Source organism: Plectropomus leopardus, chromosome 20 (assembly GCF_008729295.1).
Source record: "Plectropomus leopardus isolate mb chromosome 20, YSFRI_Pleo_2.0, whole genome shotgun sequence".
Lineage (NCBI taxonomy): Eukaryota > Metazoa > Chordata > Actinopteri > Perciformes > Serranidae > Plectropomus > Plectropomus leopardus.
The window spans coordinates 23,996,354-24,017,540 of record NC_056482.1 but is presented as its reverse complement, the minus strand read 5'-3'; the positions used below and the strand labels follow the sequence as shown (position 1 = coordinate 24,017,540).

Here is a 21,187-nt window from a genome sequence, read left to right as displayed (position 1 = left end):
GCCCTCTTAGTGCTGATTCATGTGCAGCAGGCTACTATTGCAACCGGATTATCGACAGGTGGCATCACCGGCTATTGCTGAATGAACAGGAGTGGGCCTCCACTCGACACACTGGATATCCCCTACTTAACACAAGGACAAAAACAATGTAGGGTTAAACTGCAACACTAGTTAAAGGGACCAAAGGGACCAGAAAAAAAAAAAAGAATAATTTAACAAGTCACTATTCAGTAGGCTACATAGATAAATTAATAATCAAGTTTCTCAAAGGATTTCTGCAATACTACTACTACTACTACTACTACTTATAATAATAATAATAATAATAATAATAATAATAATAATAATAATATCACTATAATCATAATAACACATTTATAGTAACAGAAAATGTATAATTATTTTTATTGATGATAATAACAATGATAATAATATGTGGTTTTATTGCTTTTGTTGTTTTTGGTCTTTTTATTTGCAGCATTTTATTGTGACATTTTGCACTGTGCATCCTGCATTATTTGTCCTCTCGTTTTAATTTTCCTGACTCTACCCTAGTTTTGTCTGGCTTGTGTTCAGTTAGACTGATTGGCTCTCTGTAGTTGTATTGCCTTCTGAGTATCCCGTTTTTGCAATACAAGAAAATCACCTGAAAAATTTGCAACTAAAAGTAAGTCAGTAAAAAATAAAAAAGAGTACTACTACTACTACTACTACTACTACTACTAATAATAATAATAATAATAATAATAATAATAATAATAAGCTAAGTGATTAAATAAATATAGTACGTCTACTAATAATAACAATAGTAATTAAAAAAAGGGAGGGGCGGGTTGATCCTGAACGCAACACTTTGATTGACAGGCCTTCGTTGCCCTGTCAACAATAGAAACGGGAGTGGTCAGGGAAGGGGCGTGTCTATACGCATTAAGGACCAATCACGAAGCGTGTGGGACTGCCGAAGTCGCTCGTGCTGCTGCGGTTGGGCGGGGCCGCTTTCAGGGTCTGTGTGGAGAGAGAGGGAGTCAGAGAGCAGAGGGAGAGGAGAGAGAAAAAACAGACGGGAGGGATGTGTGTGCGGTGAACGGTGCTGCAGGTACACTCAGAGCCGGATTCAGGTTTTACAGCAGCACCTGACCGCGGCAAAACCGTCTCAGAGCCTGCCTCTCCCTCTTCATCCCCTCCCAGCAACCCTCCGCGATGTCGGGCGGAGGAGAGGGTTCGAGTGCTCCGCCAAGAGCCCGGGCAAGAGAGCCCGAGGATGCCGGCCTGGAAGCGCGAGATCTTGGAGAGGAGGAAGGCGAAGGGCGGCGGGTCCGGAGGAGCCGCGGAGACGAGCCCGGCGGCTCGCAGCGGGTTAACGGGGAGCTGACGGGGAATGTGAACGGCAGCGGGGGACCCAAGAGGGACAGCGGACCGAGCGGCGGGTCCGGGCGGAGCTACACCATCACCACCGCCAGTCAACACTTCGCGAACAACAAAGAGCCGACGGACGCGGAGAGGACGACACCGAGGGAGGGCGACGGACAGGAGAGCCTGGTGCTACAAGAAAGCCTGGGCCCCTTGGAGGAGAACCCTTTTATTAAACTGGAGAAGGAGCGGAGGAGGCGACAGGACCGAGAAAACGCCGCTCGGCCGGTGCAGCACATCCTGGAGCTGTATGGCAGTGTACCCGGCATACGGACTATCCGCGCTGAGAATATCATCATAATTGAGTCGGATCCGGATTATTTCCCGGAAGCTGGAGGGGTTAAAACCGGGTCCAAATGGCAGCAAAACGGTGTGAGTAGTTACAGCTCTCTGAACGACCTCCTGGACCGGAGAGGGAGTGCTGTGACTGAGATAAGAGCCAAGGAGGTGGTAATTTATGACACCACGTTAAGCAAGAGTGAGGAGAACTTGAGCACCCTGGGCCGCCCTGACCATGAGGCCCCATCCTATGAGACAGGTGAGGGGCAAGGCAGGGTTAGCCGGATGCTGCAGAAGTTTGACAGCAACTATGGGAAGCTGCAGAAGAAGTCCCACAGTACTGAGAACCTGCTGGATCTGGATTGTAGTGCCAGCAGCAGGCCGCGACTCTGGTCCAAGCCACAGCCAGATCTGGTGCCAAAGGCCAAGCCGGGCCCGTCGGTCAGCAGCCAGCCATCATCGCCTGTCTTCCAGGGTTCCTTGTCTTCCAAACCAAAGCCACAGCCTGCTGTCTCTGAGCTGGGGAGCCCTCAGCATTCTGCCGGGACCCCTCCGCCTGCCTTACGTCAGCGGTTTGAGGAGAGTGGAGGCCGTGGTGCTGCTGGAGGAGACGAGCCAGACAGGGGTCAAACCAAGCCTGTCCGAGAGAGAGACTGGGAGCTCTCAGAGGTTCCACCCAAACCTAAGGTGCCATGCTCTCCAGAGACCCGTCGTGTCCGTGCCGAGTCCCCCTCAAGCCCCATTTCATTCAAAGTGTCTCGCTCCTCATCGGACTTTGAGATCCGCCCCTCCCCAAAGCCTGACCTCACCCGAATTCCTGATGGGGACACCCAAGCTCGAGCCCTGGCAAACTTGCGCCTGCAGTCCCGCAACTCCTTCACAGTGATCCCCAAGCGACATGGTGCTGCCTCACCTGCAACAGGCAGTCCAGCTGCCCCGTCCAGTCCTGTCAAGTCTTCCCCATCCCACAGAGTGGCAGAGGTGTCCACGCCAGGAGTGCCAACCTCCCACACCCCTACGCCCACCTTAACAAAGAGGAATGAGGAGAAACTAAATAAGGAGAAGGAGGTGGTGAGGCTATCCAAGCCTGAACCATCCCCTGTTGCCCCTAAGTCCTGCACCTCCGACCTCAGAACCCTTGTCTCCATCTCCTGCTCCCCTCCTCTCCGCCTGCTCTGTCCTCACCCCCTTCATCCCCCTCATTCTCTCCAGCTCCCTCAGACTCTCCTGCTCCTTCTTCCCCCTCCCCAGCTCCAGAGCAACCTCCCACAGATCAGCTGCCAGTCACAAACATAGATGACATCGAGGTTGAGCCTCAGCAGCGTGTCCCCGTTCCCAGCCCCATGGTGCAGAGGCGAAAGGGGAACACCTTCACTGTGGTCCCTAAACGTAGGGCGGAGCCTGAGGGCCAGCCGGGCTCTCCTGAGCCGCAGCAGGAAACCTCAAGTGAGGCTCCACCGGGGTCAACGCCCCCGCAGGCCCCATATGCTCAGCTGGGTACCCTGCTGAAGAAACGCTACCCAGCTGTGGAGGAAATCGAGGTCATCGGTGGGTACCTGTCCCTCGCAAAGTCCTGCCTCTCCAAGACGGGATCCACGGGCAAAAAGGTGAGAGCAAAAACTGACCCTAACTTTGTGGCTTTGTTGACAGGTTGTGTCCACTGGGGCATCCACAGGGACTTTGATTGGTAAATTGATTAGTCAAAACCATTTTTTAAAAACTAATACTTATTTATCAAGAAAGAATGCACTCTAAAGCTGGTTTCAGCTTCTCAAATGTGAGGATTTGCTTCATTAACTGATTATCTTTGGAGTTTAGACTGTGTAGCGCACATGATACACCGTATAAAGATATCACTTAGTGTGTGAGAGTTTGTGATGGGTATTTTGTTATATTCAGGGTTCCCACGGTCATGGACAACCTGGAAAAGTTATGGAATTTCTCAATCATGTTTTCTAGGCTTGGAAAAGTCATGGAAGAGTCATGGAATAAGTAATAATCATAAAATTTGTCAACCCTTTGAAACCTGAGCAAACAGATTTCTTTTAAAAATGGAGAAAAAGCTATGAGCAACCCAAGAACATACCCCCAAATGAGCAAGAAATTAATTAAAAAAAAACAACACCTAAAAATGACCAAAAAAGGTTAAAAAAAAAAGTAAATTACCCAAAAAAGTACTTAAAAGTATAATAAAATGCTACTACTACTACTATAATATTGCTAATAATAATGATAAATGAATAGATAAACAAATAAATAAAAATTAAATTAATATTAATTGTAACACTAATAATAAAAAGAGCAAAAAAGGGAGGGGCAGGTTGAACCTGAAGGCAACACTTTGATTGCAGGCCTTATGCTGAAATATAAGTTTTAATATTTTAAATATAATTTTCTGGACATTTTTCCCCTCTCAATCATTTTCTACATTTACTAATTTTGTGCAATTTGCAGGACATTGCTTGCAAAGTTGCTCATTGCTTTTCTTCCATGTTTTTGAAAGAAATCAAACCAATTTACTAAGCACTCAGTATACTAGATGAAAAAAAAGTTATTATGGTTCCTTGAATTTTTTTTTTATTAAAATGTGTGTGAGCCCTGAATATTTTCTGATATTTAAAAGCCAAACAGATAAGTCAAAAACACACCAAAAGGATGCATCAAAAATTAAAACACTGCACTATGCAGTAAGTGGGAATATTATTGTGTCCTTACAATCTCACGCATAACATGTGCCAAATCTTGCCAGGGGGATCATGAAAGTTTCCTCTGATCTAAATTTAGTAGCCAAATGTCACTCGGGAAAGGCTCTGTTTGTGTTATCTTTCTATCTCCATGCATCTGTCACGTTATTGTTCTTTCACCAAGCCAGTGCACTCCGGTCACCTGTGCTTTTTAAAATTTCAAGCAGCATTTCCGCCTCCTGGTTTAATCCCCCCAGTTATTTTCATGTGTTGTGGGCGAGTATGAGTGTGTCTGCCACTCTAAATCTCCACGTCCCATCACTTGACCTGCTCTCAGGCCTCGGTGCATAAGTGGATTAAAAGCGTGTGTTTACACAGCCACTTGGAACGGCACGCGGAGCCTTTTTCCTGCGGATCGCCGTCCCACAAAGGCATGTTATTTGTCACAGAGCGCATTATTGGGTTAGGTGGCCCTCCAAGCCTATTGACTAAACAATCTCATCAAGGCTGTATTCAGTTCTCAGGATTTGGCTCGGCAATTCGGGCCAGCTCTGACCTGTTCCAGACTCTGACAAAGAAATTTGTTGCTTCTTTCACAGCTGAACTCATCTGTGTTTTTGCCTAAAGCTGAAAATTTGCCAGAATCATAATTAAATGATATCAAAGTTTATGTTTAGGGCATCACCGTTATCTTAATCAGATATCTGGTACTTGCTTGGTGAAGGTCTTTCTGCAAATTGCTCCTGTTTCATCCGTATTAGGGATTAATTAGATATCAGAGAACGTTTCTAATTAATTTTTAGAGTTGCTGCAGGCTGCTTTCAGATTATGCTCCGGATCAGCCTGAGTGTCGAGCATATTTTCGGCCAAAAGATCTCAGCTTGTGTTTTGAATTTCTACCTGCCATAACACATTATTAGGAGCATCATAGTGGTTTAGATGCTCAGGGTGCGGAGCATGTAATAACCACAGCATCCTGCATGTGGGTCCAGCCCAGGCAGGCGTATGTCATCCCTCACCCTTCCTCTTAAGCCTACTGTACTCCGTTTGCCAAAGAGGAAATGTTTTGTGCATTCAGTTACATCACAATCCAACCCTTTGTGATTTACAAAGCTCCACATCGCCTCTAATGCCGAATATTTTGAGACTTTTGGCAGCTCTTCAATCTAGGCTGATGTCTCAGCCTCTCAGACGTTGGCCCGCAGTGTTGTTTCCTTGACCTGGTCTGCTGTAATCCTCTGCTCTCCAAGTAAATCCAACTACCTCTTACAACTGGGGCACGAAACTCAGGCTACTTTAGATTTTATCAAGTGGAAACAGCGACTAGCAAATGCAGTGAGTCTGCAGTCGCAATATTGAGAATATCACATTTGTACTGTGCTTAACTGGATATTGAACTTCAATAATTCTTGGAAGTTATGCACTTTTGTAGTTTTTTTTCATTAGATAAAGTTCTTGTATTTAGACAACATTTGATTTTTGTTAAATGAAAGAAAAGTTTATATTTCTCAAAGTAAAGTGAGAGAAAAGTTTTGTTATTGGTCTGTAACTCAACCATTCCTCCTGCCTGAGCATTAGGGGGTTAGAAATACAAGAGCTACTTAAGCACATATTTATATTTGGTAAATATGTCTGCGCTGGTGTAACATATTATATACAATCTAAAATTATTTAAGTTTATTCAGCAGATTCTGTTTCTGTTTGTTGAATAATGTATAGTAATGGGTTATGTTGAAATTATGTTTACTATTATTTCTGTTTCAGTCGACAGGCTGAAGTTATTTTTAACAGGTATGAAGCCATAAGGCTGTTTAGTGCACATGGCAAAAAGAGACTGGTACGAAGTTGTGTGCGAAGATGCAATAGTTTTTTGACAGTTATTGTGATAACATATACACAATAACCTGTGTATGAGGCTAACCTGGTTATATTCATATTCAGGATGTGGTGTTGAGTACAAAGAAATAGGGTTATTGACATTCTGCGTATAGGTTGTAGTTTCTTTTAGAGTTCTCCAGCGAGCATATTTGTGTCTCTCATAAACAGAATATGGTGTTTACATGCTCAGACACATAAATGGGATACTCCAAAACCCCAATCATAAACAGGTTATTCATGTCCATGTAAACACACTCTGATATGCGGTGCTATATCATGTAAAAAAGGGCATATGTGACAGCATACAATGAGTCCTAAAAGTAGCATTTCAACACTCATGTTTCGTTCTACGATAGTAAATATATCAGAAGATAGAAGAAGTGTCTAAAAAAGATGATTATAACAAGTGGCTAAGTGAAACCACAGAGCCGCATCACACTGAACACGACTTAACAGCCTTGTTGTGGTGGTGACACAAAAGTCATGCAACCGTGGTGTAGTTTTTTTACAGAGTAACCTTAGCTTTTTACTTCTGGTAATTGCATTTAGGCCTCAAAAATCATAAATGTGTTCATTTGTGAAGATAATCTTGCTCAACAAAACATGTAATCATCAAACGTTTCTTTACCACAGAGCTTATTTTCTACAGTAATCCAAAATCTAATGGAAAAATCCAATAGGCTTTTTGTTAAGAGAACCAGGACGATGTTAACTTCTGTGTTGGCCTAAAAATTAACGTCATTCCTGCATTTCTATATAGTGGGGACATCATTCAAATCAAATCAGTATTGTACCGGGGCAGGGTGAGATGCAGGTTGGAAGGACTTTACAAATAAGTTTCATATAAACCTCATTCTGGTTTTGGCCTTTGAATTTGGCCATGTTAAAACTGACATTTTAATCTGCTTGAGTGGCAGTAGTATGGAAAAATTAAAAATATACCCAACCTCAGGAATCAGTAACACCTCCAGCCAGAATGCCATCATATTTATCATAACTTTAAATGAGAATTTATGGATGTCTTGTGCCACATTTCCTCTACATTTTCTTGAACTTATGCATCGCATTTTTGGTATGAACTGAGACTCAAGGATCAGGGCGAGAAGTTAAAATAAAGTTTTGTGGGTTTTGCCCGCAGATCATGACTTTATAATGACGGATATTCAGGCTGCTGACTTGTGTGAGCAGCATGCAGTCTGATTGTGGTCTATATGTTTTTATTGCGTGTGCATGCAGGCTTCCAGAGACTGTGACCATGAGCACATCCTGTCTTTTGTCCTTGTTGCTCACAAACCAAACACTTTCTCCTTTTGTCGTCTGTCTGCTCTTCTTGGTCATCATCAAGGCCCAGTTTTTTTGTCTTCTTTTCTTTTCTGGGCAGGGCTGCGCAGGCAATTACAAAAGCATCGAGGCTTGGCCTGGCCTGTATAATTTGTGCGGAATTTTTTGTTCAGTGCCGCTTCTGTGTGAGAGCAGCCTCCGAGAATGGCCTCGGCTCAGCGTTCTGGTCGGGATTGGGCTTTTTTGAGCGCTCTTTTTCCAGCAAACCATTTTTAACGAGGAACTTGGCTGAAGAAGAATGTTCCACATGCACGTCAGTACTTGAGAACTTCACCAAAGCACATCATCAAGTCTTCCTCTAGATTTTCCAAAAATATGTTACTCTATCCACGCTGTCTCGCTGCACGTTCGGATTTTTGAACTCTCTGAAGACTTGTATGAACGCTGGACCACATCCAGCTCAGTCTCATGTACTCTTATCGCTCCACAAGCACCACTCTGCTTTGTTGTTTTTTTCCTCTACCCACAGTGCATTGCTTTATTCCTGTGCAGTGGTGGTTAATAAGGCCTGTCCCCTTGCTTCCAGCTTCCTGTGATCTCCTCCTCTCTATTGGGGAAGGAATTGTGGAAGAGCTATGTAGGTCAAGTGCAGCTTCTTGTACCGCATCACTCCCACATTTGCATAAAATCGACTCGGGCTTTCTAGTGAAGTACACAGACCAGAATTGACTCGATTTTTCATCTGCAGTCTGATTGGATTGGTCTCTCTTGACTTTTTTTAAAAAAAATCCTCGTACTAGACGACGCCACTCTCTGTCAAGGAGAGATACAGCTGGCAACAAGACACGGAGGGGGTGGAGTGGTTTGTTTTTGAAGTTTCTGCTCCCTCTGACTGGTTATTATGGGAAAAGGGAGACGGACCCATGTGTTTGTCAGCACAACATCCAGAGAGAGCGAGAGAGAGGAAGAGATTTTATGAGCTTACCCGCCTTTTTCCAACTTCTGTGTGTTCACACAGAGGAACCACTCTAATTGTTTAAACTGCTGCAGCATATTTATGTGTAATTATGACCATTCTGTCGAGTTAATAATTAGCTTTAGTGAAGAGGATTGTGTAATTGTTTCTGGAAATGATATTCAGTCTGATGCTGTTAGTCTAATGGAATTTGGGATTTGGTTATATATCAATCTCTCAAGTTCTGTTCCTTTAAGATCTATCACAGCCAGTGTCCTCTCACACTTAAATACAATAAAGAGATGAAGTTTCACCCCTTCCAGTGTCCCTAATGAGACCATAAAAAAGTACAGTAGTCAAGCAAGTAATTCTAAAAAACAAACAAATAAAGAAACAAAAAGTAAAGTAAAAAAATTATACAAAATACATCCATATTCCTACATGGATATTCACCAAAATCTACTCTGATCTACAAGCAGCCAGTTGCACATATTACGTTATCTCACTTGATGTGTTTTTATCCATTGACTCCTGGTCTTTTTGTCAGCTGGGAAGCAAAAGAATGAGCAAGACCCGTTTTTGGGTTTTTTTTGTGAAATCCTGTGATGAAACACATAGGCATTGTAGCTTCAGTGAAAGAGGAAGTTACTACACCACTGATGTGATTTTTGGTGTGTAATTTTTCTCGTCACATATTTTCACATGAAACACACTTTTTCTAAATATTTTATTTTACGCACATTTTATGATTTTTTAATTATATTTTTATGTGATATTTTATGAAACACAAATCCAGGATAGCTTTAGCAAGAGAGAAAGCTATGACATCACTTCTAGTGTCTAGTCTGTCTAATCACATATTTTTACAGTCTCTTGGCACTGAATGTGTAATTACAGACATTTGATCAGTCTGCGGGAGGACCTCAGTCAAAAATATTTAAACACCACTGTCCTAAGTGGTCAGTAAAAACACTGATCTAATAATGTGGTAACCATGGTAACACATTATATGCTTTAGCTCATGGGTGCACTCATGTTCCCTGACACTGAAGAATGTGAGTCCAGTTGCAGTCTCAGCTATTAAGGCTCATAATCACCTTCTTACTTTGCGAGCTCTTTATGACACACAATAAAGTCAGCCACAGGAATTCAGCAATTTTCCTCCTGTAGCTCTTTTTTGGGTTTATTTTATTTCATTTTATTTTTCTTATAGCTTTATTCAACAAACATGTACAAGAATATGTCAGGTAAACAAGAAGACAAATATACATGAGAGCAACTTTAATTGACATTCTTCTAAGATTATAATAAATAAATAATAATAAATAATCATAATACCAATACATAAATCGATAAAAAATCTTAAAAGAACAAAAGAAAAAAGACAGATTTTTAGAACATTACAAAAACATATTTGGCAACCCCCCCTCCCTAATGTATGCATATGTTTTTTTTTTTTTTTGATTGTTTGCTTTTTTTTCTTTCCTCATATGGCTCATGTAGCACTGATGGTGTCTGATGATGTCACCAAACCTGTCCAATCATTGACTTACCTGACAATTCATATGACTTCCTGGTAACAACACTTTTTTTGTCGGTTGTTGGTCAGTGTGACAACAACCTATATTTAAAATATACTGTACACTGCATCAACAGTATTTACTATAGTACATACTGACACTGTTTATTGATGCATATCGGTGCAACAATTAAGTTACAAGCTAGCAGCTCCGACATGAATAAAACCTGCCGTGTGAAAAAAAAGCTGCAAATGACATGCATTTAAAAAAAAAGTTTAATGGAGAAATTGCAGATCTCTCTCCCTCTACTGTAGTCAAATCAAAGTCATATCTTTGAGGCATTGAGTCCTCCACTGCGCATGCATGTCAAGGTTACATCTTCATCTCTCACATTTTTCCCTGTGCTTAAATGTCATGCATTCAGCAGGTTAAAAATACCCAAACCTAACTGGTTAAAAGCTCTCTGTAACACAGGAAGGCCAATGAAAGGGCACACTCCTTCATTTACATTGTGCGCCTGAGCTACAGGTGTGAAAGTCCATTGTGTTTAATTATTTACCACCCGGCAGACATTCCCCATCTCTCCTCCCTTACACTTCCTGACTCTCCCCGCCCCCTTGCTTTAAAAAAAAAAAAGTTTTTCCTTTTCCAAACTAACTGGCCATTCAGTATCCAAAGAGCTGGTCTTTCTTTATTGTGGCTGAGGTGAAATAACAGTAGATATGCATCAGATTAGTAGTGTGTCTTTAAGTTGTAACTCTAATATATTGACTTTTTAATTTTTTTTTTAGAAAACATGGTGAATATCCCTGGGATAGGGCATTATTTTAAGAGTAACTGATGGTTACTTAACACAGAGTCCTCTATTTTGAATATGTGCACAGTCTCTTTATTTACTTATTTATTTTTTACATTTTTTATTAAGAATCAGAATTGTACAAATATCAAGTACAAAGTACAAATACATATCCCAGTGTCTTTTTTCCCCTCCCCACCTCCTTTGTGGTGTGGTAGAACAGAAAAACAAAACACCACATTATCCTAACACCCCACCCACACACCTCAAACCCCAGAAAGTAATTAAAACAAAAATAACAAAAAAAGGTTATTAAAAATATAACCAGGAAGAAGAGCACCATAGGAAAAATAATAGTCAAGATGCTTACTCTAAGAAATTAGATGCAATGAGGATCAGATGGGGTCCCGAGAGAAAAGAGTATTTTCATAGGAAATGTTAAGCTGCCATCTTTTGTAAAAACTGGCAGATGAGCCTCGCAGGGAATATTTCAACTTTTCTGATGATAAAAAGGACATTAAATCAGACATCCAGGACGTTGCGCAAGGAGGTTTAGGGCTTTTCCAATGTAACAAAACACATCTATGGGCTATGAGGAAAGCAAAAGCAACAATGCAACAACACCTGAGTGTTTCTTAGAGAAACTGACCGGTTCGGGGGGTACCCCAAAGATAGATATCAAGGGGCTCAGTTTAAAAGGAATATTAAGGACTTTACTGAATGTATTAAAGAAAGAAGACCAAAACTCTGCTAATTTTGGACAACAAAATAACCACGAGTATGATCATCTGCAGTTAAGCCTCATCTGTCACTTCATTATACTGTATATTATCAGTTATTTTTGCTGCTCTGCAGATCAAAACAAAATCTGAGTCAAGACCTGCGATGTTTCCTTGTACATCACATCCTCAAAGTCCAAAGCAGCGTCATGTTTAATCTGATGTGGACAACACCCTCCAATTAAGAAGCATAAAACACAAATCAGCTTCCTGGTAAAACGTAGAGTCTGAAGTCTGAAATTTGCAAAGAGGATCCATTTACTGAGTTTGAAAGTTGTGTTCAATCATGGTGTCTGAAATCAGTTTTGGATACAGTTTAATGTACAATTTGACATCTTAAGGCTACATTGATTTTACATTTTGATCTGGCAAACTTGTGGGCAGCAGAATAGGCTTTAACATTAACGCAGTGTCACATCATAAACTTGTTATGGCTAATCTGTTAGCAAACTGCCTATTTACACATCCAGCATTCATTTGTAGTCGTTTTTCTGGCTTCTTGATAGAGTCCATAAAGTTTGTATTTGTCTCTACCACATCCAGCATAACATTCAGGTAAGTCTTTATTACTTTCAACATTTACCAAATGACAAACATTTAAAAGATAACACAGAAAAATAGGATAATAATTAAACAAAACAATTATCAACCCTGAAAAAACACTATCGGTCAACCCCGAATGTCTAGATAGGTTTAGGGTTGCAGTGTGTGTGTTTAAGGCAGCGTGTTTATTGTGGGTGTATCAGGGCTTTATGTTGATGTTGTTGTTGTTGTAAACTGAATGTTACAACTAAAAACAAATGTTGAGAGCTGAAAGACAACCAAATCAGTAAAGTTGCAGCTGAAAAACCAAGTCACTGAGCTAAAAGACCATAACGTGCGAGACCAGTTTGTTTAGTAAAAGTAACACCTTCACATGACACTCAGTCATTTGATCTATTGGTGTTTAAAAATATCAGTCAAACTCTGTTTTTGAAGTCTTAAAATGTTTTTCATGGCCACCTTTCCTCTCATATGGGCCATGGATGTTCTTGTGACTTAAAATTATACTTGCTTTCGTTATTATATGGAGAGAGGTGCACTTGTCTTTTAAGACTGATATCACTGGCAGCGCAAATATGGTTTCCCCGTAACAAGCTTGTCATTTCTTCCGAGGGCTCTGTGGCTGCAGGATGTGGACGCTCTCTCTCACACACACGAAGCACGACCGTGCTTAATTTCTGCATAAACACCCCCACACAAATGCACACTTGCAGGTTTCCCACACAGGCCTCGGGCACATGTGCAAACCCTGCAAAGTCAGTGTAATTAGAATTCAGCCAGCAAAGCCCCACTATCATAGTCATGTTTAATTCAGTGCGTGTGTGTGTGAGAGTGTGTGAGTGTCTTTAGAGTGCATGAGTAAGAAGATGAAGAGACTAAAAGCGGAGGATGCTAACAGACGGGGCTTTTTGAAAGTTTATAAAAGGAAACAGAGTGGGCGAGTGACGGAGGCAGGTAGAAGCCACGACATTTAATAGCTGTTGTGGGTTTTTTTCACCATCTGCTCTGATATACACCTTTTCTGGATCAATTAGTTGTGTTTTGTTGATAAACAAAAGATAAAATCTTTAGTAAAACTGTCCCAGCTGCGTTGATGACTAAAGAATACATGCAGCTTATCTCCTCAATCACAAATGCAAAACTCTGTTTGGAATCTGGGGCCGTATGTGGTGCTTTTTGTGCGTAATGTAAATTTTATTCAAATGCTTTGTCCATGGAGCCTGTGTGTAATCTACAGTACTTGACTGTTTTCGTGGTTAACAAGTCCTCGTCCGTGCCTGTGCAGCATTTAAATAATATTTCTGTTCGTGTCTGTCACTGAGTGATGCACTTAATAATTTGTTTTCTTGTTTATATGATCAAAAGCCGTCTGTCTTCCTGCCGTGTTTGCCTCTCTCTGACTGCCTGCCTCCACCTCTACTCTCCCGTTTCCCTTTGTCACATATCCATGGCGCCTGTCGCTGGGGCAACACAAGTCGCGGCCATTCTATCCTGTCATTAGGATTCCAGGATAAGGACACACACTCTCTGTCTCACACACACACACACACACACGTTGTGACATCAGTGCTGATGTTGTAGATTTTGTAATCGGTGCTGTCATGAGGAGCATTTTTAGTGGACCCACGTAAAATCGTCTAATAAAGATGTTTGAATGGGTTTCCTGGTGAGCATGTTCTGTAATCAGCAGACCTAAATAAGGCCTGCCGTGGGTGGAGACCCAAGCAGCCCTCTGATGTTTAAGGGAGGACTCGTGTGTTTTCATAAGGCCCCGTGTGAAGCCAAGATCGGTTAAAAAGTCTCCAAAAGTGTGTTTTGTTTTCATTCTTTCACATACTTGTACCATCTTTTTGTCTAGGATGTTTTTCTTAGAGCCTGATGGAGATTTCTGAGATTGATACCAATATCAACATTTGAAATTGTATGATTTATTTATTTGTTTAATTTTTACATAAACACGTAATAACTAAGAGTCTACAAACAGACAAGTGATTCTTCCAGGCTGATCTGAGGCCGTTCTTTGGCACAGACAGCGTTAGAGCTGGGTGTGGTTGAAAAAATTAGGATAGCAGTTCCAATACCAGTCCAGTACCCTTAAAGCGGTACTGATACCACTTAATTTAATACCATTTTTAATGTGGATGGAAGCATTTGGTTGCATGAAATGGCACCAGATACCACAGGGGTAAAGTATAGCCATACTGTCAAATGTTTTGGTGACGTCTTTGAACTCTGTTAAATACACCATGCTTGACGTCAACACACCACAGCCTGTATGGGATGTAGCTGCCAGGTGTGCATGGAGCAAGAACGCTTGCATTTATTGTCTGCCAGCAAAACCATAAAAGTATTTTTTTTTTTCTACGTCTGGGTACAGAAAGGATCACATGCAGGTATTTTTGACTGGACACATTTTGATAATATTAAAACCTTTACACATCAAACTTTTGGTCAGTGTTGGGCAATCAGTGAGTGTCTGCGGTGTGTCCCGTACCTTTGACACTAGTCCAGCCTTGTTGGGTTTTTGTTGAATGGGAGTGATGCTGGATAGCGTTGGTGGAAGAAATCACTCTGATTGGCTGTCCAGCTCAGAACAAAAGAAGAGAAAGTTGCCATTAAGCTCCTGAGCAGAGACAGTTTGTAACTGTTTGTGTGTTGTTCACTAGTGCACAATAAATATCATCAGTTCTGTCACCATCAGGTTAATGTGCTAACTGGCTAACTAGCATATTGAATCCGCTCTGTCAGTCTTCTGATTTTCCTTTTTGAGTGACAAATGCAGACTACTGCCGCCTGATGGTGTGGAGTCATTTCCTCACGCAGGCACAGATACATGTAAGTTGGCAGCATTTGCGGTGTGTTCAATTGCAACTTTTGGCCAAGAAACGAGCAACGTGAGGCAAAGGAACAGTTGGCCTTTGTCACTACTTATCTGAAGTCAGTTTGGTGCCGCTGGGCCTTTAAATGTATCGATTACCAAGGCTAAATGTTGATGCTGCAGGCTCACAGTGATAATGCTAACATACTGATATTTATCAGGTAATGTTTACCATGTTCACCCTCTAAGTGTAGGGTGTTAGTATGCTAACATTTGCTAATTAGCACTAAACACAAAATAAACATGGCTAAAATAAAAACCTTTTTGAGGATCCCTTAAATATGGTCATTAAAGAACTTACATTGACTTTCATTTTTACTCTTATCTTCCTGTTACAGCAGCAAACAAGTATTTCCCCAAATGTCAGCACATAACGGTAATTTAGAAATGTTCTGGATCGTCATTAGCAGGTGTTGGCAGACAAATCTCCTTATTAGTGTTATTAGCGACAGCTGTGTTTTTTAAGGGGTCAGTTGGTTTTTCTGAAGGTGCATGACTGAACAGGCTGTACACTTTATTCCTCACATAACACTGCAACACTATTTAAACCAAACTCCAAGTAATTTTTTTTGTATATGTTACAGCATTTAATGTAGAAAGAGAAGTAGTCTGCAGGCTAAATTCTGCAAAGCTCCCTTAAAAAATGTTTTAATATTGCAAAATTTTGAGGGCTTCTGCATGCTGTTTTTCTCCTAGATGTTCATGCTATCCACCTTAATTGGTATGCGACATCTTTACCATGTGATGCCATGAGACTGTTGATCATTGACTCATCCCCGACCCAAAGTTCACTGAAACAATAGCCTTATCACTGCTCGAAATCCAACTGACTCTACAGCCATTCACCACCGGTTTAACTAAGGAGCATTGTGAGGCACACCCATTCTCTTTTCACACCCAGAAGGAAAAGAAATAGACGAAAAAAAGAAATTAATGGAAAAATCATTAAATTAACAATGAGGCTCTGATCCAATGTAGATCATAGACCCCTGAGAACATCTTTAATCCTGATCCAGTGTGGGATTTATACTGTCCTTTGTCCTGATTGTGGCTTTTCAGACACGCCCGACTATCTACACTTCCATTCAATAGTCCAGAAGTGAGCTTTCTATATCAAACACTCCCACAATGACAGCGTGTGGGTTGCTGAAAGGTTTCGATCTCCACCCTGCTGGTATCACTTTACATATTCAGTCATATCAGTCCATGCCAGCTCATTCTTCTCAGCAAACTATGATCTTAGATGGATCATAATGTTGTAAAAAGAGCTCCACTGGTATGAGTTTAATCTGTTTGGGGGCTTGTTGATACAAAAAAAGTTTTGGGAGTGTGTCTCCTCTTCCATCCATTTCTTATCAGTCAGATAATCCAGCGCTGATAGCACTGGGAGATTTAAACACACACTCGTACTCACATAAGGCTACAAAGGGCATACTATTACAGCAGTGACTCACGCAGTCTTGAGACATGGCAGTGTAAACAGATTTTGCTCTGCTCGCTGCCCACACCGCGCTGCAGCCACCTACACTCCAGTTTCCACAGTAATGTCGGCGTTGTGATGGTTGAAGCACTTGATGCTTTTCCACATAAAAGTGATTTAACCTCATATGAGATGAGAAGCTCCACCTACACAAGAGCATGTGCATTTGTGACCTGAATCCACTGCATGGATTTCAGCTGCAGGGGGGGTTCAGTAGGTGTACTGTGGGTTTAGCTCCTGACCTTTCACTAAAATATTTTGGGTCGCTGATAGCCCGAAGGTCTGATATTCAGGTTGGAGCTGCACGTTACAGGATTTAACCTTCCATCCATGAAGTTATTTTGTTTTTTGTCTCTGTTGTAAACTCATTGAAGGCTGCTAAGATATGTGTTATTGGCAGCTGGGTGCTGTTAACTCTCAGCAAATTACTCATAATGACAGTAAAGAATGCGCTGATAGGTGTGATCGCTGTGTTACACCAACAGAAGCTAGTGATTTAAAAATAAATTGGGCTCCATTACAGTCAGGCGTCATTCCTCACACTCACAGCACGATAGGTTTACTTTTAAGTGATGTTAGTTAATGACAAAACAGTACATTTTACGCTGATTTAAGTTACTGTTGGTGTTGCTGCTTTGCACAAGTATCCCAATCATTACACATGGACAGCAACTTCAAAGTTTCTTAAAACATCATGTACCATTTACGGACTGTTTGTGGTGATGTATTATGGTGTTTTGGGACTTTGTGGTGCGTCACAGAGGCAAACCTTTTCCTCAAATACTTTTTCCTCTGCAGCCTGTCTCCTGCTGGTTTATATTTGTAAAGAACCGCTAATGTTTTCTATCCATGCAGATAGTTTCAGGAATGTCCAGGTTTCTAGATTTCTGCCTTCACGTCTCCCCCATCACCTCCCTCATTGTTATTATTCAGGATGAAATAATTCATTATAATTTGGTGTTATTATATGTTTGATGCTGACAAAGCTACTCTATCAGTTTCCCCATGCATGCAGTGTTAATTCTAAGCTAAACTAAACACATCTCGGGCCTCTTTGAACATACAAAGATGAAACTGACACTGATTTTCTCTAGCAGGAAAGCCAGCAATCACATATAACTCAACAAGTCCAAATACTCTTTTACGGTTATTTCAGCGGTAGCTTTGTAGAACAGTTCATCTTCATATCTGCAATTTAGGACAAAATAATAAATGGATAAAAGAAAGAACAGACTTTTGAAATGTGACGTGAATTTCTCTCTCCATCTGATCATTAATGATGCACCCGCCACTTTGTCTCCACAAATGAGGTCCTCTGGTTCACACTAGTTAATCCCAATTTACCAGCGCAGTGGAGAGGTACACGGCAGGCTTTGTTTGAGAACATGTAGGCTTTATTATCCCTCTCTTCAGGCACTAATGCAGCAGCTCAACTCCTCAGCCGGTTCATTGTGGTGCTGTTCTAATATTATCTACCTGGCTGGAGATTAGCTCTAATCACCTGGTCAGTCTTCTCCAAACAGGTACGCACTGCTAGTCCTTTTGGTGGACTTGAACTTGCCTATTAGGTGCTGTGTTTGAGCAGAAACTTCTAATGTAATGTAGGTTTTTATGCACTAGAGCCATCTAATGCTTTATACTGCACATGAGCAGGTGCACGCCCAATACCAACACGATTAACCCCACCCTACTCCACCTGACCCCACTGAGATAAATATAGCAACACATTTTGAAAAGATGCACACCCAGTCAGACTTACATCATGTACTAAACGCTGCTCCCTCAGCTGGTAGCAAGAGCCATTGTGTCGCAGCTCCACTGTAACTCAGCAGCTTTGGAGTCCAACCCCATCATCGCTGCCAGGGAGTTCGCCCTCTGTGTGTGTATCCGTGTGTGCGTCCATTCAGTAGGAACCACTTTTCACCAAACGAGGACACGCCATGCTGGGTGGCCTGGAAAAATTTCCTGGCACCGCTCCCATGTCGCCTATTGGCAGAGGCACATTCATGAAGCCATAATCTCATCTGCCGACTCTCTTCTTCTTCCTCTCGCCCTCACTTCTTCTTTTGTCTGTCCTCCCCATGTCGTTTTGCACCTCATTCACAACATACAAACAAGACAAACCAGAGCTGATGAAACTTTGGTTAAAGGGAACCTGTGGGATAGATGTTATTTACTCAGCTCGGTGTTTTCTCTCAGTCTGGTTGAAGCTGCTGCTGCAGCTCCTGCAGACAAACACAGATTTTACAAGTCCTTTTCATTTTGTATTCAGCTTCAAAACTTCTTTTTTTTAGAGCAAGCAAAAATATCTACCAGAGAGCAGAAATGATTCTAGTAGCTTCCTGAACAGTTTAACTGTCGCAAGATTTTTTTTCTTTTTCTCTCATTTTGTTTTGAAATCTTCCCTCCCATTCCTGCATTCTTCCTTATACTTTAAACTTGTGTTTTATGTGATTTATGTACAATATTGAAATTATTATAGATATAAATTACATTAAATTACATTGGAGAAGTAAATTTAACCCATGCACCAATACAATGCTTGTATCTTTTTAAAATTCTGGTCATTAACTAAGTTTGCATGTGATCTTAAATGAACTCTTTTGCTCTCAGCTTCAGATTTGGAGGCTGTAAATTAAGGAAAAGTACCTTAGATTAAGGGGAGTATTTACAGTCAAGATTTCTTAGATTTTCTTCATAAATTTCTTTATCTAATCACGGTCACAAGATTTTCTTTACTGAGGGTTAGGCAATGGAACACCCAAATCAATGCAACACGGTCGACTCCAAGCTACATGCCTCCAAACGTCCCAAACATAGCAAACTAGGAAGAAAATACAAGCAGAGAGCAGAGTCTCTGCAGATATATTCACTGCCACACACTCTTAGTTGGGTCATAAGTGGTGATTAAGAGGGTCCATGCATTGTTTTTTAGGAAAATCCTGTTTAGTATATCTTTGATGACAACTCCTGACAGGGATTTCTCTGTGCTGTTTTCAAATCAAGTTGCATTTCCTAGATAAATACAAACAAACATTTCATCTGAGTGCAAGTTGACACGAAGCATCAGCTTCTTACAAACATATGCTTTCACACGCTGCGCTTCACAGTCAGACTTTGATAAATAAAAAACAAAAGCAACATAATTAGTCAGTTGTTGGTCTTCTGTCAGCGGCGCAGCGTCCTGTCTGAGCACCCCGTGGTGAATGAGAAGGACAGCAGGACTGAGTCGGGCCCCCATTGGCCCGTCCCACAGCCTGAGGACAGAAGACAAATCACTTCTGCCTCCATGATGCAGGCTTTTATCGCAGAGATGAAAGAGGCGCACGACTGAAGCTCAGACGCAAGCAGCAGCAGGCTGGGATATGTAAAAAATCACTCTTGGGTTACCCCCAATTTTCTATTCCTCTTTATTTTCCTCTAAGTTGGATCAGTGCTGCAGCTAAAGTCAGAGAGAGGACGCAGACGGAGGCGTTGCAGAGGAGTCTCATCTAACAGGAGTCTCATGTGAGAAGAGTGCTGGTAGAGCAGACAAAAAGAAAAGTGAAAGACAGTGAAAGAGGAAGCGAGCCCAGCGGCTAGCCTGATTTATTGATAGACTCGCTTGTGGCATCCAGAGACTTCCTCTAAGACAGGACGCCAGTTTAGGAAGGAAACACTTTTCATGGTGTAAGATTTAACACGGGAACTAAAAAAAAAAAAAAAGAAAAAGGTTTTGGGGCTAAAAATAGACGACGCTTGGGAGTGAGGGGCCCTGTTAGAGATGGTAACATCATGTCAATATCTATACACAGTGTTTGATTTGCTCTGTGGATTGTGCTGTTACTGTAGCTGAATACTAATGTGGAAACCTCATCTGGCTGTTAGGAGGAAAAAAGAGAAAGGATGGTGCTGTTTTGAAGAAGACTTACATGAATGTCAGCGTGAAGCAGAAGTGTTTTATTAGTTGTATTGTAGAGTTGGTCAGTATAGAAAGTTGAAGGGTGGTACTTCTCCAAAAGATGCCAACTATCCCTTTAAAGTACTTATCAGTAGGTTATATTAGTGAGTAATTGGTTGAAAGGTTGAAAGTTAAGTTCACAGGGTTCGCAGCCTCGTACCGCTCCACACTGCCTCCCCAAGTTTGAACTTATTTATTGTCATATGCAAAACAATTAGACAAACAGTCATTGGCAATTACATTTTTAGATCAATTTTTTTTTAATAATATATCCCCTTGTGGAATATTATTTCATCCAATTAACCCCTGACAAGTACATAACGTTTTTGGTATAAAGAAAGAAAAAAGACAATATAACAGGGTGCAATGAAATGAGTTATTTATCCCAGTTTTCGTCCCATTAAAACATATTCTTCCTGATACTGGCAGTATTTTTTGGCTTTCTTTTCACCATTATCTCAGTGATTTACGCTGTATTGTTGCTACTTTTCATCCACAAATCCATTCTCTTGATCTTCATCTGTCATTCAACATGGAAACTAGCTTTGCTGTCACTTTGATCAAATGTGTTTGTGTTTGTCGTGACAGTTAACAGTTTACGTCAGTTAATGATTTAATTGAAAATAGGAATATTGAATATATTGAATATTGGTTTATCAAACTTTTACATTCTATTAAACTTACAATAGTATAATTATTCTAGAAATTATGCATATTTGATATTTTTAAATCAACATTTATCTCATGTACTCCCTTCAGTACTT

General features: G+C 41.2%; 1 protein-coding gene across 1 annotated transcript in view; it reads left to right on the top strand.

The window, feature by feature from the left end:
* The first annotated feature begins 1,200 nt into the window (after positions 1-1,200).
* Positions 1,201-21,187, top strand: part of tprn (taperin) — a 32,565-nt gene continuing 12,578 nt past the window's right edge. Inside the window, 5 exon segments of the mRNA XM_042509261.1 lie at positions 1,201-1,218; positions 1,220-1,334; positions 1,337-2,789; positions 2,791-2,844; positions 2,846-3,296. Of these exon segments, the coding sequence (XP_042365195.1) occupies positions 1,201-1,218; positions 1,220-1,334; positions 1,337-2,789; positions 2,791-2,844; positions 2,846-3,296 (2,091 nt within the window).